The 19,880-nt window shown below is 61.3% G+C and overlaps 4 protein-coding genes across 4 annotated transcripts; all 4 read right to left on the minus strand.

The window, feature by feature from the left end:
- Positions 1-267: 267 nt before the first annotated feature.
- LBRM_08_0710 (mitochondrial DNA polymerase beta) lies at positions 268-1,398 on the minus strand (the record flags this gene model as incomplete). Its single annotated transcript, XM_001562079.1, has 1 exon — positions 268-1,398. One exon carries the CDS (start codon positions 1,396-1,398, stop codon positions 268-270), a length of 1,131 nt encoding a protein of 376 aa, XP_001562129.1.
- A 1,541-nt stretch (positions 1,399-2,939) lies between these two features.
- LBRM_08_0720 (putative mitochondrial DNA polymerase beta-PAK) lies at positions 2,940-7,256 on the minus strand (the record flags this gene model as incomplete). The annotated part of the gene is made up of 1 exon (XM_001562080.1): positions 2,940-7,256. The coding sequence occupies one exon, from the start codon at positions 7,254-7,256 to the stop codon at positions 2,940-2,942; it is 4,317 nt and encodes a 1,438-aa protein (XP_001562130.1).
- Positions 7,257-9,803: 2,547 nt separating this feature from the next.
- Positions 9,804-16,067, minus strand: LBRM_08_0730 (conserved hypothetical protein; the record flags this gene model as incomplete). The annotated part of the gene is made up of 1 exon (XM_001562081.2): positions 9,804-16,067. One exon carries the CDS (start codon positions 16,065-16,067, stop codon positions 9,804-9,806), a length of 6,264 nt encoding a protein of 2,087 aa, XP_001562131.2.
- Positions 16,068-17,211: 1,144 nt separating this feature from the next.
- Positions 17,212-17,829, minus strand: LBRM_08_0740 (conserved hypothetical protein; the record flags this gene model as incomplete). The annotated part of the gene is made up of 1 exon (XM_001562082.1): positions 17,212-17,829. One exon carries the CDS (start codon positions 17,827-17,829, stop codon positions 17,212-17,214), a length of 618 nt encoding a protein of 205 aa, XP_001562132.1.
- Positions 17,830-19,880: the final 2,051 nt, after the last annotated feature.

Below are 19,880 nucleotides of genomic sequence, written 5' to 3' on the forward strand. Positions count from 1 at the left end.
CCAGAAAGAGAGGGGAAAGAGGGGAGAGATCAAAATCTGGCAACAGCAAAGGACACGCGAGCGCCAAGAGCCGCACCGCGAAGCACAGCAGCGCGGATACGCTTTTCTGCCCCTCTTTTCCCTTCTGCCTCCCCCCCCTCCCTCCTCTACTGGCGTCATTGCGCTCGCTGCAGAACACTCTATGAAACTCTTTCACAGCCGTAACGTCTCTCCTCCTCGACTGTCGCTCTATCTCTCTCTCTCTCGTTGTGCGCCTGCAAGACACCTTTACGGGTCGCGGTTCTCTGGCTTGGCATAGGGCATCCCGAGCACGTCGAACACGTCCTGCTCCGACCGCACCTCAACACGCTTGTCCTCCAGCTCATCCTTAGGAACACCGAGCTCCTCGCCAGCATTTTTGCCGCGAATGCCGATGCGCTCGTACAGCGCACGCGCCTCTTCCGGCGTGCCGAGCTTAAAGAGGCCGTACTCGTTCAGTAAGTACCCTTTGCTGATGGCGGCCTGGCGCATGATGACGTTGAAGTTTTTGCTTCCAGTGAAGGTCAGCATCGCCGTCGGGACGCTTTTGGTCTCGATAAGGCGAATATCGACGCGACGCGCCTTGTACACCTTCGTGTTCTCACGGCCAACCTTATCACGGACAATACGGGGCGGTAGCCGGCCCATCCCCATGTACTTGAGTGGACCCTGCGCCATGGTCGCCTCCAGGTACTTGATGCTCTCGAGGAACTCGACAAAGTGCGCTAGCACGCCGGTGGCAGCGACAGGCTCGTTAAGTGGTGGAGCATCGAGCGTGCGCGACAGGATCGCGTCCACATCACCACTGAAGGGGTGGCGGCGGCGGTAGCTACCGCAGATCAGAATGGAAAAGTCCTTGCCGAGCACCTCCATGCACTTCTCGCGCAGGTAGTTCTCATGCAGCACGCTCTCTTGCATCGGAATCTTCTCGTTGATGTCGTAGAAGTACTTGATGCCGACACGTTGCTGGTCTGTCAATGACGAGATGCTGTCAGCCTTCTGCAGTAACTCATCCACAGTAAAGATGCCCTCGCGGTCGAACAGCGCCGCGGCGGCGCGAGGCCCAAAGCCGTGGACCTGCGTTAGCTCCTGGATAGCTTTGAGCTTTGGCTTCGTCTTGCTCTCCAGCTCTTCGAGCTTCCCGGTAGCCATGATCTCCTCCGCCTTCTTCAGCAGCTTCGCCCCGATGCCGGAGAACGCCTTCAGGTCCTGTGGGGTGTTGAGGGGCTTGTCAAGGTTTGTCTTGAGACTTTCAATACTGCGGTGGTAGCTGCTCACCTTATACTTCTCTCCGAGAGCGTTGTTCAAATCTGCCATCTCCTGGAAGATGCGGATGATGTTCTCGCGATGATCGCGACGCAGAAATGTCCAGCGGAGCATTTTCCGTCTGCCCGTGAGGAAGAACGTGAGGGTACAGAGGGGGGGAGGGGGGAGGATGCACCCACACGCAGCTGGGACGAGGCGCGTCAGATCAGTGATGAAGAAGCAAGAGTCCGTATCCCCAAGGACCGTGGATATATCCGCGGGTCCGTGCCTCTGTGTGTGTGTGTGTGTGTGTGGGTGCGTGTGTGTGTGGGTGTGTGTGTATGGCTGCCTCTCTCGTTCTCTACAGTGTATTCGGTCGCTCTAGTGCAAGACGTGAACGTGTGTGTCCACGCGGTGTGTCTGCCGTGCCGTTGCGAGTCCGCGGCTTTAATGTGGGGGAGGGGGTGGAAGGGAGTTTGGCGTATACCTAAAAGTGGCGTCGCGATGACGCGTTAGATCGCGTTTGCCTTGTCTCGAGGGCGTCGCTGTGCCACGGTTAATTTGGGGAAGCACGCCTGTATGTATGCGGGCGTGTGTCCGTGAAGGCGGTGGGTGTAGGCAGATGTCACGCTTGACGTAAAGAGAGAAGTGTGCTCGGCGATGCCTGCGCGATGCGCGCGACGGGAGGGAGGAAGAGAGAGAGAGAGAGAGAGGGGGGGGAGGCAGAGGGAGAGGAGGAGGGTGGCTGCTTCCAAAGGTGCGTATGGGTCTGTACAGGATGTGAGGGCAGTCACATGCAGCCATCGCCGCCATCCTGGAAGCTCCACATCAACGGGCGCCAACAGCCAAAATGACAGTAGTGGCACCGTCAGAGAGGCGCTGCGCGAGATGGGACCGAGGAAAAGAACAGAGGCGCCAGGGGGCAGCGCTAGAGTAGGCGCTAGCAGCTTCCGCTCATCCTTGCTTCCTCCACCTCTCCCTCCCTCCACAATGACGCCCCTGCCAGTGGTCAGTCACAGCGTGGCGGCGCCCCCTTGAATGGTGAGAAGGAGGGAGGGGGGGAAGGGCCCAAACACTTGCACAGCGTGCGCGCCTGCAGGCAACGCCTTGATGGCGGGACGTACGCTTGCGCCATGCGCTCCATCCTCTGCCTCGGCTTCTTGGGCGTTCTCTCTCTCCGCCACCGCCGCCTTTCATTGTGGTTGTCGTTGCGGTTGTCTCACCGAGAACACAAGCCCACCCAAAGAGCATCCAAGAAGAGGCGCGCACACCTGCATGTGCGTGCACGCCTAAATGACCCCAACAACACCCGCAACCCGCGACGCACATCGTCCGCGATATTCCCCACATGTGGCGTGCCGACGCACAGCGCGCACCGGCGGTATCTAAAAATAATCTCCGCTACGCGGTACACCAAAACCCAAAGGAAACAAAATGGGGGGGGGGGGAAAGTCATCAAGAAGACTAACGAGAGAGAGGAGGGGGTGGGGGGGAGACGACGGCGCCATGCCACCCACCCATACACGCGAATAGCAGGCGCGCACGTGTGAGACAACAGGCGACACGGTGAAAGAAACGTGGAAGAGGGGCAATGCGCCTTCTTCCCTCGTAGCAGAAGGCCTGCAAAGACAGACAGACAGAGAGAGAGAGGTACTTGAGGCATCTTGCATCATTCCTCACACGCTGCGGTCTTTTGGAGAGACGTAGTCCATGCCCAGCGCCTCGAAGATTTCACGCTCTGTAGACGCCTTCACTCGCTGCCGCTCCACAATCCTCGCCATCTCGCGCAGCTCGGCAAGCTCCTGCTTCGTCTTCTCCCTCCCCTTCCCCTTGACCTTCTTGGCCGCGGCCGTCACCTTTGCCGACGCGCCGTCTGCGTTGCTGCCAGCACCGCTCCCGGCAGCAGTCGAAGCATCAGCGGGCACCGCAGACGGTTCGCTGGTGAGTTCATCCTCGCCGCCTTTGATGGCAGAGAGGTCAAAGCGGGCGAGACGGGTAACCATATCATGGAAGGTCATGTTCGGGTTCCTCTGCAGAACGCCGTACTGCTGCATCTGCCTGCGTGTTGGCTTGCGGAAGAGGCCGTACTCGTTGAGGATGCAGTGCTTCTTAATGGCCTCACTACGCATAATGACGTTAAAGTTTTTGCTCCCGGTGAAGTACAGCATCGCGGCCGGAAAGCCGTCCGAGTCCACGTAGCGGACATCAAGACGGCGGGCGCGGAACTTGGGCCGCGCTGTATTCTTTGCCTTCGCTGCCTTTCCCTTGCCGGTAGTAGCTGCTGCAGACGTATTCTCCACCGCGCGCAAGCGGCACAGCCCCATAAACTTCGTCGGCCCCTGTGCCAGCGTGGCCTCGATATACTTGTCCGCCTTGAGCCCAGCGAGAAACGTGCCAAGCACCTCCGACGGTGGTAACAGCGGACGACCACCGCTGCTACTGTCACCGCTGCTGCCCTCCGCCGCGCTGCGCTTGTGCGTGATGAGCACATCGATATCCCCAGCAGATTCAACTTGACGCCGGTAGCTGCCACATACGACGAGCTCGTAGTCCTTGCCAAGGTACTTGCGCATGCGCAGCTTCATGAATGCCTCGTGTAGGCGGCCCTCGTCGTGTGGGATGCGGTGGCACATATCTTCGTAGTAGACAAGCCCGAGCCGCTGCGCGTCGTTCAGGTGGAACTTGGACTTGTCAGAGCAGGCCACCAGATTTGACGGCTTGCCGCTGTCCTTGTTGTTCATGTCAAGCTCGCCTGCCTTGATGGCGTAGTCGCGAAGTTGCGCGACGGTGCTGATGTCGTGCTTCTTAAAGTAGTCAATGGCGGTGCGTGGGCCAACGCCGTGCACCTGCGTGAGCTCGCGGATGGCGCGAATGATTGGTTTTGCCTCCTGCCGATGCAGTTCCTCCAAGCCACCTGTCACGAGGATCTCGATTACTTTCTCCCGCAGCTTCGTCCCCAGACCTGGAATGAGGTTATCAGGGGAAAGGACGAGACTGCGTTTCGCCCGGTTCCGCTCCACCTCCTCAGCGCGCCTCCTCTGCGCCGCCGAGTCGTCCTTGTAGAGCGCCTCAACCGCCGCCTTCTTCTCCGGGTCGTCCTCTGGCAGCGGCAGCAGGTTCGGCGGCAGCAGCTGAAACACCTTGTCGCCACGCTTTAAATGCTCTACCGTGCGCCCGTACGACTGCGACTTAAAGCGCTCGCCAAGGGCACTGTTGATCTGGGCAAGTTGCTCAAAGAGCTGCACGACGCGCTCACGGTAGTCGGGGAAGAACAGCGTGTCCTTCGAGTTCGCACCTTTGCCAGCCTTGCCACTGCTACCGCTGCTGCTGCTGCTGCTGCCACCAGCACAATTCCCCGATCCGCCAGTGCTACCGCTGCTGCTGCCCTTTGCGCCTGAAGTTACCTTCAAGTCTCCCGCACCATAAAACTTCGTCTTCTGCGATGCACGGCTGGGGACGAGGGCAGCGAGAGAGTGGGGTATCGACGTCGTATCAGCAACGGCGCCGTCGTCTGTCTGCGGTGCTAGCGAGAACTCGTCATTGACGACCTCCGGCCTTGACGCCAACTCCACCGCGGTTGCCATTGCCGCCGCCACATCTGCCTCTGCCTCGGCGTCACGAACAGCATCTTCGACCTCAGCAGCCTTGGTCAGTTCCGCCACGGGTGCACCAGACGCTGCTGCCGCTATGGCAGTCGTGCCCGCGCCATGCCTCTTCGCCGCCGACCCACCAAGCTTGCCACCCCTTTTAGTGGTACGGCTCTTCGGCTTGACTCCACCTGCAGCGGGTGCCTCGCCGCCCCGCGCCGGCTTTTCCGGTAGCAACTCAGCTGCCGTTAGTGACAGCACAGCCGCTTCAGTCAAAGCTGACTTCTTTCCTCGCTTCAGGCGTCGGCGCGAGGACGGCGACGAAGAAGGTGCGGACGACGTAGGTGCCGCTGCTTCGGCTGCTGCCACCTCGTCATCCTTCGCCGCAGCTGAGATTGCCGTAGTGCTTGCCTCGTCGGCTGTTGATGTGGTGGTGGATGGGAGGGTTTGTGGGGACAACTTGAGCCCTCGCTGCAGCTGCCAGCGACGGCGAATGATCTGTGCAGCCAGACGCTTTTTTGCGGCGAGAGAGGAGAGCCCCTTCGCGGCCTCAACGGCTGCCACGTCGACAGTGGCGAAGAGTTTCTTGAAGGAGTCCACCGACGCAGACGAGACAGTGGCTGCAGACGGCGGTGTCGTTGCCGTCTCCCCATTCTCCACTGCCGCCGTCGCGGCGGGTCCGGCAGCGGCAGTGGCGGTGTCGCCGCTGCCATCCGTGACGGCAGCAGAGACAAGATGCCTCCCTTTCATCCGATTGCCTCGAGGCCGCCTATTGCCCCTGGACGCGCAAGAGGCGGCAGTGGTCCCGACGGCCTCTGCTGAAAGCTCGACGTCGGCTCCCGTCTTCGACTCCGACGACCCCAGCTCCGCGGTGAAAGCAGCTGGTGCCTTCGTATCCACCGTCGTGAGGCTGGTGGTGGTGGTCTTGCTCGCAGGCTGGGGGGGCGTTGCCGTGGTGAGAAGCGAGAAGGACGCCAACGTCGCTCCTCCTGCTGTCGCTCCGCCGGTCACTGGCGCTTGCTCTGCGGTGCCCTTCACGCCCTCGGCGGCCGATTTGGCCACGGCAGCAGCGATGGCGCCTTTTCCTACAGCCCCGATGTCAGCTGTCGGTGATGTAGCACGCAGGCGCTTGCCACCGCGGGTGCGCGAGCTGGATCGCTGCCGTCGGCCACTTTGACGGGCACTGCCGTCCTCGCTCGTGTGATTTCGGTCACCATCCACGTCAGCAGCGCGACTGACCTCGTCATTGCTCTGAAGGGCTTCTGTGCCCTTCGCACTCACCGACTCCCCGACAGATTTCTGTCTCCTCTGTCGACCTATACGTCGCCTGCTGCTGCTACGGCTGCTCACGCCTCCTTCAACTGCGTCGGCGTCGGGTGTAACAGCACGACAAGTGGCGTCCATATGTTGCGGGGGCAGAGGCGGTGCTGCGGCACTTACCGACTCCGCGACGGGCGTGCCGCCCTTCCCTTCACCCACGTCTGCTGTCACGGAAGGGGCACGATTAGGGCCGACAGTGGCAGACGGCACCACTGCGACGCCGGCAGTCTTCACCTCATTCGCCTCCACGTCGCCAGCTGAGGCGGCAGGGGCGGCTCCAGGCTCCCTGCGTCTCAAGCGCCTTTTCGTTAGGCCTCGCGACGGCTTTACGTGCGAGACCGCAGCGGCCATTGCAATGGCCTCCGCTGACACCTCTACCAATGGTGCCGCAACGGCAGGGCTAGAGGCGGCAGCAGGAGCAGCAACAGCGAGGGATTCCACAGTCGCCTCTGTCGCCGCCTCCACCGCTGTGCGGCCTCCGTTGGCGCCCCGCTGTGGTTTGCGGCCTCTCCCTTTGCGACGAGGCGCGGCCATCTCGGCGGCATCGGTAGCCGCCACGGATGCCACGAGCGCCGGCTCAGCAGCATCGGCCTCGCCAGCTGACGGAGGGCACGCCATAGGTTTCTCAGCCGATGTGCCAAGCCCGTTGAGGTATGCGGCAGTAGTGACCACCGGTGACTCAGCCTCGCCTGCGACGTCGCCTAATGTGCGCGCGCATGCGCCCCTAGCCGCCAAGCCGCTGCTCTTGACTGCCCGTTGGCTGAGCGGCTCGCTGGATACCTTTGATGGGTTGACCAACACAGTCGTCGACACAACAGGATCGATGGCGACAGCACAGGTGCCACTCTTACCATCCCCGAGCTGCACATCGGGGGGCAGCGTGACCCCTGCCGTCGCCGAGACACGGCCGCGCTTGCGATGAGCGCCACGTCGATGACGCAGCTTCGTCCCTGTTGACAAAGCGGCCACAGCAGCAACAGCAGAAGCGGCGGTAGCAGCTGCATCAGCTGATGCGCTCGTTGTGCTCGAAACGCCGCGCCGCTGCGCTGTCAGCGACGCCGTTACCGCCGACGAAGCAGACTGCATCGCGAGGGTCTCCGACAGATGCCCTCCAGCGCGCAACCATGTCGAACACCACCGCGACGGCCCGTGAGCGAGACGCTGGCTGTCGGCACATGACAAGGATGCCGCAACAAGAGCGGCGGCCACTACGGAGAGGGGGTTAGCACGGCGGCAGCGGAGGCTGCACCCTGTTCGCGGCACAGCCGAGCTGATAAAAAAGCGCATTCACTCTTCACAGCTATGTGCTTGCCTTGGGATAGGAAGGAGGCGCGCGTGTGTGAACCGTGGTGGCTCTTGACCTGCTGACGTATGGGGTGTGGCTGTGCCGCTGTGTACGTGTGTGTGGGGGGGGGGGGATCGTTCGTAGGCCTACGTGATGGTGAGCAGCACCGCCACTCCTCCACAAGAGCCCCTTTTGATTCGCCTCTTTGGCTGTTTCACTTCTTGCTTCGTGCGGGGCGTGAGTGTACGCAGACATTCAGGCACGTGCGACGTGCTTCGGACGTGGGACGACCTCGACTTTGGGGGGGAAGGGGGAGAGGGGAGACAGGGGCGCAGATGCACTCGGTTCAGCTCCGGGGCAGAACGTACGAGCACACGTGGCGGCGGCAGCTGAAAGAGAGAGAGAGCGTGGCGAACGCAGGACTTGGCAGCGCATACGTGTGGGTGCTTGGACGGAAGCAGCACCAGTGATTCAGCCGCGTACGCACTTTACAGCCTTGTCACACACACACACACACACACACACACACACACACACACACACACACACACACACACCGAGAACGTGGCTGTGCGGCGGTTGTCGGCGCAAGAAGTTTCAAAGAGGTACGGCGACTGCGCACCTTTCCCTTTCGCTCCAACTTCTTCTATGGACTTGTGGTTCCGCCTCACACACACGCACACTGCGCGCTACCATTCACTACTCACGGTGATGTGCTGAGGGTTGGGGCTGGGGATGATGGCCAGTGGCTGTGGCACGCCTGTGATTCTGTCCGTGTGCTGCTGTCGTGCGTGCCTCGGACGCGAAACGGGTTAATGTGGTCGTAGGCGCGCGTTCGAATAAAGAGCTTAACGGAGACGGAAGGAAGGAGAGAAGGAAGCTGAAGAGAAGTAAAAACTGCGTCAACGCAGCTGAATCAGGCACGCACGCGCGAGTGAGAAAGCAGGATGATGATGATGATGATGATGAGGGGGGAGGTAAGGAGGGGCGGCGATGAAAAATCCTCTTAGTCTATGCACGAGTGTAAATTACCTTCTGCTTCTATAAGGGAATAGGTGCCTCGGTGTGTAGAGCGGGCTCGGGTATTGGGTGGAGAAGGAGCAAGGGGGAAGCGCGTGTGCGCGTGAAGAGGGAGAAACAGGGCTCGCGCCTCCACCTGTCTCTGCTTCTTCTGGGTGTGGATGCGGCGATGGGGGGAGGGGGGGGGGGGGTGATGGACAACAACAACAGCAAAACGAGGAGAGAAGTCGCGCAGAAGCACAGACGCGAGAAAGTGACGGTGAAGAAATCGGACGTGTGTGGGTGTGTGGGTGTCCATGCGCCGCTCTCTCTCTCTCTCAGCACGCTCGACTCAGGCCGAACACTGCACTACCGTGTGTTGGTCCCGCAGCAGACTTCCTCGCGGCTCTTTTCGACTTATGCCCGGGCCTCTGTGGAGGGGAAGGGGGAAGTGTGTGTAGTGCCAGCCTGCACGTGCGTCTGTTTCCTGAATTGTCTTATGCGGCGACTAGTGCCCCTTCCGTTGCTCGACTGCGTTGGCCACACCTCACGTCTTTTCCCTGCAGATGTGGTGCGTGAGAGCGCGGAGAAGGAGGCGAGAGCATCAGCGAGGGGAGGGGAAGAAATGATGAACGGAAGACAGAAGAGAGGGAGAGACGTCGAAGGGGTGAGCAAGAAGAGGGCGGATCGTGGGGAGCAGAAGTAGTGGAGAGGCACACGCGCAGCGGAATACAAAACACAACCAGTGAGACCAGAAGGGAAGACGTACGCCACACACACGCTGGCGTAGGATATAGGCACACGTGGCCTGTGCGATGGCAGGACGACCTGATCAGTCATCATCTCCTCTCCTTGTTCTATCCCCTTATCTCCACAAGTGTCTATGCATGCCGCGTAGGGCGATGGAGAAATATGGACGAAGGAAGGAGATTGGGGGGAGGGGGAAGAGGAGGAGGTAAACGCCATCGCTCTCTCTCTCCCTCTCGCTCACTCGGTCGTCCCTCTCCCCCTGTCATCTCAGCCTTATCAGTTGTCCTTTGCTGGGAAGGAACCGAGCGGCATGCTACAACCTCACACGCCCCTCCACCTCTCCACAGACAACCCCTCGTGCAGATCGGGAGGAGCTCATCGCATGTCTTACTCGCATTAGGAAAAAGCACAGCTGACGCGTATCAGCGCCGCACTCTCCGCTGCAATCGCTCCTCCGCAGAGCGTTGTTTGCTTTTCGCTTGTTATGTGGGCTCGCCGTGAGCCGCGGCCTGCTTACTCACCTTACTCTTGTTGCCGTCACTGCCCACTTGCTCACATGCAGCCGTCGTTGGCGGGGTAGCGCACGGCTGCTGCGGCTGCTACTTCGGTGGACGACCACCACCGCTGCCTTCGCCGCCGCTTCGAATCCGCTGAGTCGTGCCGATGCCCCACGAGTCGTACTCCTCCAGCAATCGCACGAGTGTCGGCGTAAGTCGCGACACAAGACCACGCTGCATGTCGCTGAAAGATACGGACATGAGATCAAAGGCGAAGGACATGTTGGCGTACAGCGATACAGCTGCGTCGGCAGCGTCAGCAGGTGGCGGCGGCAGTGGCTGCCCCGAGTCCTCCGTCTGCTCAGCGCCCCGATCACCTTTGGTGTGGCCGCCATCCTCTCGCGGAGCCGTTGATGAAGCCTTTCCTGTGGACCTCTGTTGCTCGCCGGAGTCACTTGACCTTGGCGCATTATCGCCCCCTACGCCATCATCGACAAGGTTTGCAGGGTGCTCTGCCCCCGCACCAGTCACCGCCGATGTCGCCGGTACTGCGGCGGAGGCTCGCGTACGGCGTTGACAAACGAGGCTCGTCGACCGTCCGCCCAGCAGCTCCTTCGACAAGCCCGGCAGCTTTGGGTAGCGCTGAGAGAAGTGGTTCAAGACGATGTATTCCGCCTGCACCGCGGCGCCGATGCGGAGTGCCTCGGGAAGAGTCGAATGCTTCTTGCGAACCGCCTCGTCTTCGAATCCGGGGCCAAACGTCGCCTCGTGCACGAGGATGAACACAGGCGAAGACGGAGAGGATGGCGGCGCCGACGACGACGGCGGCAGCGAAGTTGGAAGTCGCACTAGCGCTGCCCTTTGAAGTCTACCAACGGTGCCGCTTCCGTGCAGCTTCGCCTCGAGGGCCACCCCCTCCTCCTCCTCGAAAGCCCTGCCTGAGTCAGCTTTGCCAGTCACGAGACCACCTCCATCAGTGAGCTCGAAGGAGTCAGAGCATCTGGGCAGCGAATTCCGCGTTGATGCGGCAAAGGCCCAACTTTGCTCTACCAAGAAGGACGACGGGCGTGTGTCGCCTGAGAAGAGCAGCACACGAGAGCTATCAGGGATGCATGAGAACAGCTCTGCGCTGCGCTGTCGTCCAGTCGCAGCCTCAGCCGCGTCTGAATTGGCCGCGCAGGTGGCTCCGCCATCCGACGCCTCACTGCACACACCGCGCTGGCGCTTCGCTTCCGTCACCGGGGAGCAGAAAGGAAATCGCAAGAGCAGCGCATGTGCGTTGGCGGGGTGGTCTACGGTGATCACCTCCGCATCCCACCAGACATTGTCCCTCCCCAACGCTGCCGCCGCTGCCGTTGCCGCAGCGGCATCGCCATCACAGTCAACACGGCGCGCGGCCGTCATAGAGGTGGCAGCCAGCGGTTCAGCGGAAGATAAGAGGGGCAAGTCGGAGAGAGGTTGCCGCTGGTGATCCCGGATGCCGACTGCGATGGCTCGGTTCCACGCAGCGAGGTGCGCTTGCAGCAGTCGCATCGGTACGACATGCTGCTGCTCTGGCTGGTAGTCGGAGGAGTGGAGAGTGGGACGATGACGATGAGGACAGCGATGCGTGAATGATGCGGCACGACCGGGGTCCACATCACCACCATCGACGGAGTCACGCTCGGGCTCCGTACCATCCGCACTGTCACGAGTGCTGTTGTCGGCCACGGGGGCCACGGCGTGAGGCTTTTGCTGGCGCCCGTGCGGCGCAGCACCGCCTCCCTCCCTCGCCAAAACACCCGACAGCACCCCCTTGCTGTGAAGGGCACTAACCGGTGGCGGCATCAGATCAAAGACGCATTCTTCATGAAGCCATGTCCTGTAGGGTGCCGTGCCGCCCCAGGTGTCCATCATGAACGCGTAGACCTCTGTCGGGCACACGACGAGTAGCTTTGGAACCGACGGCAAGGCGGATTGGCCGCGCTGGAGGTATTGATGGCGCAGCGTGAGGAGGGACATGAGGCCGAGGTGGTGGTCTGCGTGAGCATGGGATATGAAGACGAGGATAATATCCAGCACAAACTCTCCAAGACGTTTGTCTGCATCATCCTCCATCTCCGTGAAACCCGCTGCGGAGGCTGTGTGGGGAGAGAGAGCGTTGCTCCCTGCGTCCTCCCCGTGGTCGCCGGCACCTTTACACCGGTCCCTGCCGCTCTCCTGATGGCCGCCAAGTGCACAGTGCAGCGGTGAAGTGGACAAGGCGCAGCAAGGTGAGCGATGACTGCATGCGCCGCCGCCACGGAGATGCCCGCAGAGAGAGGCGAGCTGCCCGGTACTCCCCTCGCCGAAGTCCAGGATTACCACCCCACGTCGAAGCTGCTGAAACCCCAATGACATCGGTGTTGATGGCAGGCGTGGTGGCACCGCCGGCTGCGAGCCATCGATGCGAGCTGCGGCAGGGGCATGCGAGCGTGCGGAAGAGTTAGTCGAGTGAACGTCAAGCAAGACATCATCTCCACCCCACGGGCAAGCCGCCTCACCCGCAGGGGGCCTGGCACGCGTCGCCGACGGCGTATCCTCTGCCACCACCGACGCAGTTTCCGAGGCATTGACGCGGTCATCCTCGTGGAGCAGGCGCTTAGCAGGGCAGCCCCTTCCTGGAAAGCAGTAAGAGGGAAGGTGCAGCTCGAGAAAGGTGCCACTCACGTTGCGGTACTTGCTGGGGACAGCAGACCCGGTGCCAAGAAACCCCAGCGCGCCACCGCCAATGCCGCTAGTTCCGGTGCTGGCCATATCCACAGCCTGCTGCAAGGCTTCGAAGCTGTCGTCCCTGTTCATGTGTCTTTCAGTCGACGTCAAGGCCGCCACGGATGCGCTTCCAGTCCTCGTTGCAGCAGCAGAGTTTGTTTTCAGTGAGCGCAGAAATGTGGCGGAGAGAAGGGCCAGCGCGGAGGCCGGTGTGGGGTACGGCAGCAACGACGCAACGCCATCCACAACAGCAACGTGGCGCGGTGGTGCTGAGGGAGGCCGAGTGCGAGCTGCTGCTGGTGGTGGTAGTGGTGGTGTTAGTTCTCTTGGCTTTGCGGCAGTTGCAGTCGAAGCGGAAGCACTAGCACGCGCTCTGCAGGCCGTTGCTGACGGGGTATCAGGGCTCGAGCTCGTCTGCCGCTCGCGCTTGCGGGGAGTCAGCAGGGGACGGGAAGAAGAAGTAACACCAGCAGTAGCGTGGCCTGAAGAAGCGTTAACAGCTGATGGTACCAGCCGCAGCGACCCTGCCAGCTCTGTCCGCTGCTGTACTTGGACAGTCTTCTTCTTTTCAGCGCCTTGATTTCTGCAAAACAGCTGCACCGCTGCCTCAGGGACGCACCGCAGCTTCAGTGAGTAGGGCCAGTACACTACGCTGTCGTCTGCAGAGGTGCTGCTCAAGTCCGATGCGCTTGTCTTTGCGCGCTGCGTGCGCACTGCGCCACCGCTGTCGGAAGCCTCCGCCGAGCTAGTCGACTCTCCCGCTACGCCGCTACGGGCGGTGCCATTCTCAGAGACGTGGTCAGCGCCACCAGTTCTTTTCGCCAGCACTGTGGCTCCCACGATAGGAAAGAGCGAAGGTGCAAGATGGTGTAGATGATAACGGTGGACGAGCGCCGTCGGGAAAGCTGTGAAGTGCCGCTGCACGTAGCTGGTAAACAGGTGCCATGTCGTGCGCCGTGGCAGTCGTGCCGCTGGAGGGCACCCGTGCAGCAGCTGCGGCGAGTGTCTCCGGTGCGCTTCCCCGGTCGGCTTAGAGCTGCTCTCGCACTCCCCGTCCTCGCCCATCCCCGCGTCATCATCAGCATCTTCGGCCATGTCGTGAAGAGTGAAGGACAGCGACGGGGTCAGCGAAAGCTGCACTGCTGGCAGAGATCGAGAAGACTTCTGCCGTGACGACAAGAGTGCGTTTGTAGGCACGACCGCGTCACTGCCCCTCTCGGCCTTCTCCGCGACCGCCTCCTCCTCGCGGTGACCCTCTGAGCGGCAGATGTGTCGATGTTGATGAAGGGGGTCGTGCTGACCAGCAACATCAGCAAATATGTACGCGTTGTAGGCAGCGTAGACGCTGGGTGCGCCAGCTTCGTGGCGTGACGAGCAGGGCAGCGCGCTCGGACGGCAGCGATGCTCAAACTCAGCAAAGTACGACGTCGGCTGTACGTGAACAACGTGCCGCACGGCGAGCTGACGCGGTCGTCGACTCCAGCGTGGCTTTTGGGAATGGGGTGGCGCTGCCGTCACCCCCTCGCCCACTTCCTCCTCCTCTTCGTAGTAATACGCGAGGTGCGGAAAATGCTCGCGCAGCAGTCGCTGAAGTACCCCACCGCCGTGCTCACCTGCCGCAGTGTTGCGGCAGGCGTCGTCGTTCTCGGCAGCCTCCTCGCACGCAGCAGCAGAGCCCTTCTCAGGCAAGCCCACACCTTCACGGAAGGAGCTGCCTAACAGTCGCGTAAGTGCCTCTCGCACATCCTCTGGCCGATCGCCATCCAGCACGAGCGAGATATATGCATGCTTCGTTGCCGCGGTGGGCCGCATCACCTGATGTGGGTACACCCAGCGCTGAGTTGGGGTCGGCGATTGGCCGCTGACCTGCCCACAGGAAGCGATAGCATTCTGCGAGGGCGGCATTGGTCCGACTGACCTGTCCACCGCGTCCACCACCATGTCTGCCTCAACGCACATCCCTAGCTTGAGCTGGCCGTACTTGGGGCCCGAGCGGACACCCAGGGCGCACGCCTTGGCGGCGTCAAAGCTCGACCCCGGCGCCACGATGATCGCGTAGCCAAAGACTACATCATGACTCGTTGGGGCCGTGAAGGACACCGTTGACGCTGACGCACCCGCGACTGTCCTTTCGTTTCGTCCCTCTGTGAGCACTGAGGAATGCAAATGACGCCGCTGCTCCCCTTCGGTCATCGTGGGCGGAGACGCCGGCTGTGACAGGCTGAGCATCACATCACTCGCGGCGGCGGCGGCCGTGGCGCTCGCCTTCTTGCCATTTCTATGGCCACCCGATACGCGAAACGCCACAAGAAGACTCTGCGAGCTGAGGGGTAGTGTTGCATGAACAAACGGTGACGCGTCCGCCAGTGGGCCACCCTCTCGTGAGCCGTGCAACATCGTTGGCTCACCCACGGTTTCCACAAAGTACAGCTGGTTGTTCCCGGCAGTCGCCGTCATGCCTGCGAGGGTGTCACCGTGGCTGCAGCCCACCGCCTCATCGGTCGCCCTTCTCACGACTCCGTGGAGCTGCCGGAAAATCATAGGTCGGTACTGGAAGTAGTGGAGGCGTAGCGCCGTCAAGAAGCCACGCAGACCAGTCGACGGTAGTGGCGGGGATTGTTGGGCTCCTGCCGCAGCTACCGTTGATCTTCCTGTTGAGGAAAGCGCAACTGAGTCGCAAGCACACGAAAAGGGGCAAACAGGCGCATGGGTATGCGCACTGGTGTGGTGGGGCTTGCTGCCACCATCGCCGTTGCGTACACTGGCCGGCGTGAGGGCATCAATACAAGCGAGCTGCTGTGGGCCGTCTAGGGCCACGCTTGGGCCGAAGAACGTGGCATGCCGTACGCCGGCATCGTTGATAGTAAAGAGCATGCCAGGCAGTCCCATCACAGCCGACGCCGCGCCGACAGGCCCCTCTAACATCGTCGCAGGTGCGGAATCGGCGACGGGGTCCGCTGATGCGCTCCTGTGCTGCTCATCCTCTGCGGAACCGGCGATAGTGGCGGAAGTGGAAGGAGACGCACTGGCCCCCGTGCTGCTCCACCGCGTGAAGAAGAAGCCTCGCACCTTCTTGAGCTTGATGTTCGCCTCCGAGCTAAACCGCTGTGTGCCCTCTGGACAGTTGAAGAAGATGTAGCCCTCACCGCCACTTAAGCCGGCGTCTCCCGTCACGTGCGGCGCTGACGCCGCTGCTACCGCTGATGGGGATACGGATGGCGATGGTGACCGTGGATGCAGGAGTGTGGAGGGGTGGAGTAAACCAGCTCGCGGCCACGTTGGTCGCTTCGCCGCGAGGTACGAGGAGTAGTTCCGCAACGGGGACACCGCAGACTCGGCTGCCTCCTTCGTCGGGGAGGGCTGGTGAAGCGTGTCGTGGGCACGTGCACGCACTGATAGCTCAAGCGTAGGCGCGGAAATACTAACTTCAGCGCCCGACTGTAACATATATTCGGCATCAACAGCGCCGATGTGTCTTGAAGCCTGTGGTGGCACCACCCCGGTAGACGAACTCGACCCCGTTGAGCAGGTGAAGGTGGACTCACGCAGCGCAGGATGATCGAGCGGGCCGTAGTAGCAGCACCCACCGTACCCGTTAGGCGTGTCAGAGCCCAGCAGCTGGATGTAGCGTGACATGCGCCTGTTGGGTAGGTGGGAGTGGGAGGGAGAGGGGGGGAGCGGGTGATACTCGTCGTATGGGGCGGTGCCTCCCAATAGAGAGAGAAAAGGCTAAGGAAAGGACAGGAAGTTGTGTAAGGGCAGCGGCGGCCAACGAGTGACCCAACAGGCGCAGCCTCTGTCTCTGTCTGAGTAAGTGTAGGCGTGTCGGTACTGGGCGGCCCAACTACACACCACAACTCTCTACTTTCCCCGCACGCGAAGAGGAAAAAAAAAAGTAGGCGAGGTAGGGGGAAAGTAGAACGGAAACCAAAACGTAAAGCGGAAGATGACCGACCAGAGGGAGGGAGAGAGAGGGGGGGAAAGCGACCAAGTGCGCAGGCGAAGCGTATCCAAGAGCATCGGTGAGCCGTCGCTGGCGAGGAAGCAGATGGGCGGGCCAACGTGATGGCGCTGCACCCCACACTTCACTCGCCCACCATACAAAGAGAGAGAGAGAGAGAGACAGGCGCACGTAGTCGCCACGCTGTCTTTCTCCCCCTCTTCTCCCGCCCACCCCGCCCCCGCTTCCCCCCCCCCTCTCCGGCGTACCACGTCCCCTTCGGCCAACACACACACACACGCTCCAGAGAAGCACTACCGCCTCCACAGTCCCTGCACCATGGCGGGGTGTGGCGCGACAAGGGGAGTTGAATAAGCACAAGTTCCAGGAGCAAGCGTCCCCCATGCGACCACCACTCTGCAGCATCGCTCCCTTCCGGAGAAGTACCTCGCCGGCTGCCACGGCATTTGTTTTTTTCCTCGCCGTCTTCCGTGAGCTACTCGGAGCGCAGTCCAACACAGTCACAATCATCGCCACACTCGTTAACGCGCGGACAGCGATATCGCAGAACGAATCCCGCCGCAAGAGCTACGACACACAGGCGCAGGCACGCACATGAACGATAGAGAGAGAAAAGAGCGCGAACGCTTCGAAAAGCTGCCAAAGCAGAACAGCCCACCGCCATCGAAGCCTAGGGCAACACTCCTCTCACGCATCACTACGCATCAGGCAGAGGGATGGATGATAAGGAGCGCAGATTGCCGTCGTGAGAGGGAGAGGCAAACCGTTGACGCTATAACGCACGAAAAGAAGTAGCACTGCCGCTGCCTTCTCGCATTGCTACTTCTTTTCCTCACTCGCCGAGTCGCCACTTTCACCAGTACCCACCGAAGATGTCGAGGACAGAGCAGCAGCAGCACCTGCTGCCGCACCAGTCGCCTTGCCGTCGCCAGCCGTCTTCGCCATCTTCTCGTCTAAAGCCTCACCCAGCAACGCCTCCGCGTTCATTGTCACCCATGACGGCAACATCAGCTCCGCACCAACCATCAGCCGCGGCAGCAACATCATCCTCAACCCCAGTGTAAACAGACGAAAGGAGGCCTCCTGTGGAATGCGTGGGACTTCGCGAGTGAGCATGATAAGCGCCTGCGCCTGCCGGTCCCATGTGGGGTAGTACGACCGCGATGCCCCGCTACGGTAGAAGTCTCGGCGAGCCGACCAGAACGCTTGCTCATCGCCATGCACCACCTCAGCATCGATGAGCCGCGGGCACTGTGCCGCATCGTTCTTGTAAGCCGCAAAGTACGTTGGCGTGTAGTCGACCGCGACGGCCGAGCGCACCTGATGTGTACGGCCGCCGCGGCGGGTGAGGTAGTCGCGCTGGATGATGCGGAGACGTGGGGAGACGAGGCGGCTGACCTTCGCCACAGCAGTGGCTGCGGCAGCTCGAGAGGACATAGACACTGTAAAAAATTATGGCATGAAAGGCCAAGAGACAGGAAGGGATGAAGAGCATGCGTGTGCGAGATAAAGCGTGGGAGAGAGGGAAAGGGGAAAAATGAGGGGTCGTGAGTCAACAAGAGGCATGTCCTCGGGGAGGGTTGGTTTTCTTCTCTCGTCTCAGCGCGCCCCCTTCTCTCCGCCATACAACACATGAAGACGAGCTCCGCCATGAGCGAAACCACACTCGGCCCCACGACTCCGCCTGCCGCGGGCCCATCGCCGGGTGCGGGGCAGCCGCAGACACGCGCGGGGCAGCAACGCGCCGACTCCCTCACCGGCGCGCCGCCCCTGCCCACCATACCGGGGGGCACAGACGTGTTCGCTGCCGCACCGCGCTCCGACGCAGCGCCACCCACGACCTGCTCGGCGACACCACTGGCGATGCGCCGCTCCGACCTCCCTGCGCCGTAGGTGCCTGACCCTGTCACCGCCAGACGTGGCTCGGCATCGGCAGGGGTGGGGGCTGCTCGGCTCCCCCACACAAAACAGAGGGAGGGGGGGGGGCTAGGTGGTAGCCCGAGATACCATGCACTGAGGCGTGCGTCTCCCGTCATGAGGGTATTAAACAAGATGAGAAGCAGCGAGGCATGAGGACGCCTACCCGGGATTACTATAGGTGCCCCAAGAGCAGAGCTGAGAAGGTTTACGAAGAGCATTGAGGACTCTTGGTCCACAGCACAGCGTGCTCGAACACGCGGCCCATCACTGCATCATTCCTGAGGAACAAACAGGCCCCTCTCTGTGCCCCCACCAACTCTTAAAAGAGTGGGTGAGAGAGGGTGAGAGTGGTGGCGAAGTGAGGGAAGGAGGAAAAGGGGGGAGGGGACGAGGGGGAAGTGCGGTCGCACCACTAACTTCCCCTGTCCTGTGCGAGGACAATAAAAAGATAGGCTGCAGCACCGCTGCTCAGCACGGCTACAGAGTTCAAGGTGGCGAAGTTGTCATCATGGTCAGCGGCAACACCAACCCATAGAGACTCGCACGGAGTGTAGAAGCCGAGCTCGGACGTCGACTCCGTCTCGTGGTACAGCAGCGCTGTACCAGGTCGCTCGGGTACATCCATGGGATAGACGTCTCTACTCGCCGGCAGATGCGCGCCTCATGGAAGTGCTGGTGGCGCGCAAGCGGGCTGCAGTTGCCGTCCAGCCCCACAACGGAGACGCACGGCGACGGCCAAAGGCGGCGAATGTGCGTCGCCGCGGAGCTATCGAGCATGCCGGCACCCACCGCAGCTACATCCAGGCCGTTGCCGCTGGACGTGTTGGTAGTGGAAAGCGTAGGTGGTGGAAGGAGGAGCACGTGTCTGTAGCTCAATGTGTGTAGCACTAGGTGTTGTTGTGCTAGCAGCGCGTTAGCACGAGAGAAGTGCACAGGTGATGAGTGAGGATGGAGGAGGTCGATAAGGGGCAGTATAGGTGTGCTCGTTTGAAGTCTTCCTGTTGCGCTTATGAAGGGAGAGAGAAAAGGAAAGCGGAAGCGGAAGGATTGATGGGTGAATGCAAGTTGAAAAGGTGAAAGGGGAGAGAGAGAGAGAGAGCGAGCAGGAGCAGTGGAAATGGACTTGCCTGTCGAGCACGCGAGAACTGCTCGCTGTTGGAGGGGGGGGAAACTATGAAAAAGCTCAGTGCCGACCGGTGTCAGCAACGGGCCGAGTAGGTGCACTTGAGAAGATACGAACAGGGAAGGGAAGGTCATCAGACAGTCTCCAGGAGAGTAAAATCAGGCACGACAGCGCTCTGCGGTACTGTCGTTCTGACATACAACTCAGTAGAAATGCTGAGAGGAGCATCTCCACCGATCGCTGTGATTGATGCTGATGTGTGCCCAGGGAAGAGAAAGAGACAGGCAGGGGTGATGTGAGACAAGGCGAGGGAAGACGGGGGGACGGTAGAAAGAGGTTCGGGGGGGGTGCATCCGCGCGCCACAAGGCCCATACACGAGCGTCAGCGCATACGTATTCCTCTCCCCTCTTGCCGTATCCCCCCCCCGCACCGCTCCTTGGGAAG

The sequence above is a fragment of the Leishmania braziliensis genome, chromosome 8 (genome assembly GCF_000002845.2).
Source record: "Leishmania braziliensis MHOM/BR/75/M2904 complete genome, chromosome 8".
Lineage (NCBI taxonomy): Eukaryota > Euglenozoa > Kinetoplastea > Trypanosomatida > Trypanosomatidae > Leishmania > Leishmania braziliensis.